The sequence below is a fragment of the Pundamilia nyererei genome, unplaced genomic scaffold, assembly GCF_000239375.1.
Source record: "Pundamilia nyererei isolate P.nyererei 1_Seehausen unplaced genomic scaffold, PunNye1.0 scaffold01102, whole genome shotgun sequence".
In the NCBI taxonomy this organism is placed as follows: Eukaryota; Metazoa; Chordata; class Actinopteri; order Cichliformes; family Cichlidae; genus Pundamilia; species Pundamilia nyererei.
This window is the reverse complement of record NW_005188503.1, coordinates 11,701-16,857: the sequence shown is the minus strand read 5'-3', so window position 1 is coordinate 16,857 and position 5,157 is coordinate 11,701. Positions and strand designations below refer to the sequence as shown.

General features: G+C 41.7%; 1 protein-coding gene across 1 annotated transcript in view; it reads left to right on the top strand.

Annotated features, from left to right (window-relative positions):
• The window catches only part of LOC102215642 (uncharacterized), an 11,002-nt gene that overhangs the window by 990 nt on the left and 4,855 nt on the right, over positions 1-5,157 (top strand). The window contains exons 2-3 of the mRNA XM_005755244.2: positions 1,891-2,662; positions 3,657-3,747. Coding sequence (XP_005755301.2) covers positions 1,891-2,662; positions 3,657-3,747 — 863 coding nt within the window. The remainder of the gene's footprint in view (positions 1-1,890; positions 2,663-3,656; positions 3,748-5,157) is intronic.

The window sequence follows — 5,157 nt, the reverse complement described above, 5'->3', positions numbered from 1 at the left end:
TTTTTTATATGAAAGCCCTTAAGTTTATTTGCCTGAGGTTGTTCACTTGCAACCTAGTTTCCATGACTCCAGTTTTGTTATTTATTTGTTCTTCAAGTGTAGAAAATGGGTTGAAGCTCTATTTTTTTAAGCCAGTTTGGAGCGGACTCTTATTTACTTCCTAATGTGTGCTATGGCTTTTGTAATTTGATCTTGTTTAGAGAAAAATTCTTCATGATATTAATTGCCGACAGTATGGTGCCACCTTCTTCTAAACTGCACTCACTTTACTTCTTCCATGTTAACTTTTGGTTTATTTTTATTTTTTTCATGAAGCTCATCAGCCAAAAAAATTAAAACCCATCATGCATTGAGACAGAGTAAACAATATTAAAACACACACACACACACACACACACACACACACACACACACACACACACACACACACACACATATGGCATTGCTCATGTTGAGTTGCTGGTAGACGTTTTTCAGCCTTTGGACTTTAATAGAAACATTACACTCTTTATTGTTAATAAATAACTGTGTTCTCTGCTCACAAAGCATGTATAGAAAAAAGATCTTGTGTAAATGTTCAAATGAAGTATGTCATGCAAATGGTAAATGGACTGATTCATATATAGCGCTTTTCTACTCTCCCAGAGTACTCAAAGCGCTATATACAACACGCCACATTCACCCAGTCACACCCATTCTCACAAGCACTACCTCTATACTGAGTGCTTTCTAACTACACTCACACACATTCATACTCCGATGGATGCATCGGAGAGCAACTTGGGGTTAGTATCTTTCCCAAGGATACTTGGCATGCAGACTGGAGGAGCCTGGGATCGAACCTCCAACCTTCCGATCAGTAGGTGACCTGCTCTACCTCCTGAGCTACAGCCACTGCAAATGCTCCAGTAGTGTAGAAAAGCACCATATAAGAACTATTATATTTACCATGCAGAACATTTGCTGCCTAGCTCTCACTTTAATATTGTTTAATTTTCACCCATAGCTTCTACCTTATTGATGATGAGACAACTAATGTACATGCTAAATGTTAAGCATGTGCGTCAGCCAAGATAACATTTATGATAGTGATATATTAAATACGTACTGTTGCAGTAGGAGTCTTAGTAACAAAAATTATGAAACAGGTATTATTGTTAACTTTCATATGGCTCAAGAAAATATGACAAGTTGCACCATGTGGCGGGGCGTGGCCTGCGGTGCCGTGCAGAGGAGGCGGGCACACCTGCACAGCATCCGCAATCACGCCCCGCCAAATTAAATATTGTACTGGGTCCGGTGGTTGGCGTTGTTGTTGTGATAATGTTGAGTGGGCAGCGGGAGAGCTGCCGCTCTGTGAGTATTGTCGACAGCAACCATCAAAGCATTAATAAAAAGTATCAAAATGCCACTGGGTCTGCCGTGTATGTTTACACACCACAAAAACAAAACATTAATATCAGAGTCAGATTCTAATCCATATCCAAATTTCTGGAGTTGCCAAATAATACTCAGAAAATGAATATTTAAAAAAAGAGGAGAAACTGTTCTTAAAATTGTAAGATTTGAGATGCAATGCCCCATGGAGATCAGCTCACCTTAAGTTTCATTTTGTCGAGATTGAAAGTCCATCATTTGTTTTTGTTTTTTTCAAGCAGACTTAGGTTTTGTGGTTTTTTGTATTTTGTGCTATTTTGGGTTGCTAGTTCTGAAAATGTACCCAATAAAATATGTTTATTGTGGCCTAACCTTGTCCATGTTACAAATGTAATGTTACAAATCAGAAAACTGATTTGTAACATTAATATAATAATAATGTATTTCATCACTGTGTATAACTTTACATTTAGAGTACTTTTCAACATTACTAACTTGTTTCTTCTCCATCAGATTCAGAGAAGGAACATGTACAAGAAAAAGATCTCAGGATTGTTCTTGTTGGGATAACTGGAGCTGGAAAGAGTGCAGCAGGAAACACCATCTTAGGACAGAGGATTTTTTATTCTAATCCATCTGCATTCTCAGAATGTCAGAAGAAAGCAACTCAGGTAGATGGTCAAAGAGTGGTTGTGGTTGATACACCAGGTCTTTTTAATATCTTTAAAACTGAAGAAGAGGTGAAGACAGAGATAGAAAAGTGCTGGTCATTAGTTGATCCTGGTCCTCATGTGTTCCTGATTGTGATCCAGGCCGGCAGATTCACAGAAGAAGAACAACAAACAGTGAGAATCATTCAGAAGATGTTTGGAAAAAAATCAGCAGGTTACTCTATGGCCTTGTTCACTCATGGAGACAATCTGGAAGCTGATGGAGACTCTATAGATAAAATAATTAGTGATAATTCAGCTCTTCAATACTTCATCAGTCAGTGTGGTGGAGGATATCATCTTTTGAACAACAGAAAGGAGGATCGCTCTCAGGTCACAGAGCTGCTGATGAAGATCAACACGATGGTTCAGAAAAATCGAGAAAGCTGCTATACAAGAGACATGAGAGACAGCTGGTCTTTTGAGGACATAGTAGCTCCTGGTGTTGGTGCTGTTGCTGGAGCTGTTGCTGGGCTTGGTATTGGAGCAGTTGTTGGTGTTGGAGCCTTTGCTTTAGGAGCTGCTGGAGCTGTAACTGGCGCTCTAGTGGGCAAATGGAGGGCAAATAACTCATAGTAAAAACTTAGCAATGATTTTTATGTAATGACCAGCCTCTCATTATTTAGCTGCTGTGGAATCAGTTATTATTTGATCAAATTCAGATATATTGCTCTGTCTGTATCCCTTTTTTAACCTCTGTTTAATTTACAAATTAAAGGGCATTATAATAAGCCATCGTTTATTAGTGACAATGTAATTATTGGGACACTGACCATCAACAAAACATCACTGAGATGTTTTTGTTGATCATAATGTAACATTAAAGAAAATAAGATATTTGGTTAATGTTTACTCTGGATTGTAAATTGGTCATGTCTGTTTTTAATGTTACTAATAAACTAAGTGTGTCTGTTTGTCATTACATTTTGTAGATATCTACCAGCTAATGCACTTCAGACTTATATCTAATGAAGTAGAGTAACATTCTAAAATGTCAGAGAGAGACATTCAGATATATTCAGGACACCATCAGGCAGGTAGTTTTTGTATTGATTGGTGCTCTGTAGGTGATACAGTTACTGAGTCAGCAGTTCAAACCTTCACGATTAATCCTCCAGGATGTTGGAGGATTAATTGTGAAGGTTTGAACTCCTGACCCAGAAACCATTCACAGCTACATTGGAGGAGTAAAAATTAAAGGGAGTGTTATTTGTATAACACAGCCCATTCAGCAGCCTGTCTCCACTGGAGGGTCCGAGGAGCCGCCTCAGCCGTCCGTCATCGCTGAGGGGCCCGAGGAGCTGCTTCAGCTCTCAGTCATTGCTGAGGGGCCAGAGGAGCCGCTTTAGCCATCCGTCATCGCTGAAGGGTCGGAGTAATCACTTCAGCACCTTGAGTCCACTCAGCCACCTCCTGCGTCTCCTCCTGCGGCTTCCACACGGTCGCCTGCAGTGCCACCACCCACAGCTTCCACACCATCGCCTGCAGTGCCACCGCCTGCTCCATCGCCCGCGGCTTCCACACTGTCCCCTGCAGCTTTTTAAGTTTGGCTTAAAGCTGCGTTTTCAGTTTAAATCCCGTCTCCAAGAGTGCTGCACTTGGGGTCCACCAGTTCTGCCTGCCTGCCTGCCATACAGCCAATCATGAGGCTGAGATCAAGGTAGCACGGAGGGAGGTTAGCCAACTATCGGAGTTGCAGAAAGGTGCGATGTAGAAGGAAGCTGTCCATACCTGAGGCCTTGGAAACTGCCAAGCAACGACTCACAGCCTTGGCCAGCTGCTTGAAGAGGTACACCAGAGAAATAGAAGGCAGGAGGAAAAAAACAGCTTGGTGTTCGCTCTCTCTGTGGTAGAGTATTATTTCCTGTTCCTGCTCAAACACGCAGTGGTTTTCTGAGTAGCTTATCTGCTTAGCAATTTAATTTAAAACTTTTAGATACATTCTTTTTCATAGTATAATCCTCACGTGCTTCATCCGAAGCACACTTTCTGTGTACTTACTGCCTAATTTATAGCCAAAGTATTCACTCACTGTTACTCTGTTTCACTAGCTTAGTTTAGGTCATAGCCGACTCGCTAGCAGCATGGCCTCTTCACCTGTCCCTCGTGCACTTTCCTGCTCATTGTGGCAGATGTTTAGTTACTCCTCGGCCTTCTTTAGCAGTAATGATACCTTTAACAAATGTAGCATATTTGCAGCTCTGCAGGCCAGGATTACTTAATTGGAGACTTGGCTTTGGACCGTTCTTTCACCCGTAGCTAGCCAAGCCCTTGTAACTGGTGCAGCCGAAGATAGCATAGGCCTCACTAGCTGTTCCCCAGCTGGGGGAAGAGGGCGGCTGGGTGATGATGAGGAGGAAGCATAGTCTTAAACAGAAGCCCCAGGTACACCACCAACCTGTTCATGTGTCTAACCGTTTTTCACTCGGCGACACACCCACCGGGGATCAAACACTGGTAATTGGTGATTCTATTCTCGGACATGTGAAGCTAGAGACACCGGCAACCATAGTCAATTATCTTCCAGGGCCCAGAGCAGGTGTCAGGGACCCAGCAGTAAAAGGACACAGGTGTTTATTTCAAAAAAGGGGTTTTATTGACCCAAAAATATGAAAAGATATTTAACCAAGCCTAAACTTAAACAGGCAGACCAATAAAAGAGGTCAACTCAATAGACTAAACTCAAGATAATTGTTAACAAAACCTCAAAACATAAGATAAACTGACCTGCTGAAATGACACACGGGGGAACTTAAATACTGGTTTAGCTAAACCAAATGACACACACGGGGGAAAACAGAATGGCGGCCATATAACCAACTAATACAAAACAATTAAACAAACATGAAACACCCCCCAGGCAATGAAGCATGCAGTTCTATCCAATTTGGCTGTCAGTGATACTTCAGCTTTCCCAGCCCTTTGCCACACCTTTTGCCAGACAGGAGGAGAAGCCAAACCCCAGGTAACTCATACAAAGAAGGATGTATTAATATAAAAAAACCAGAACTTTGACCTTGCAGTGTTAATGTGTGTGTGTGTGTGTGTGTGTGTGTGTGTGTGTGTGTGT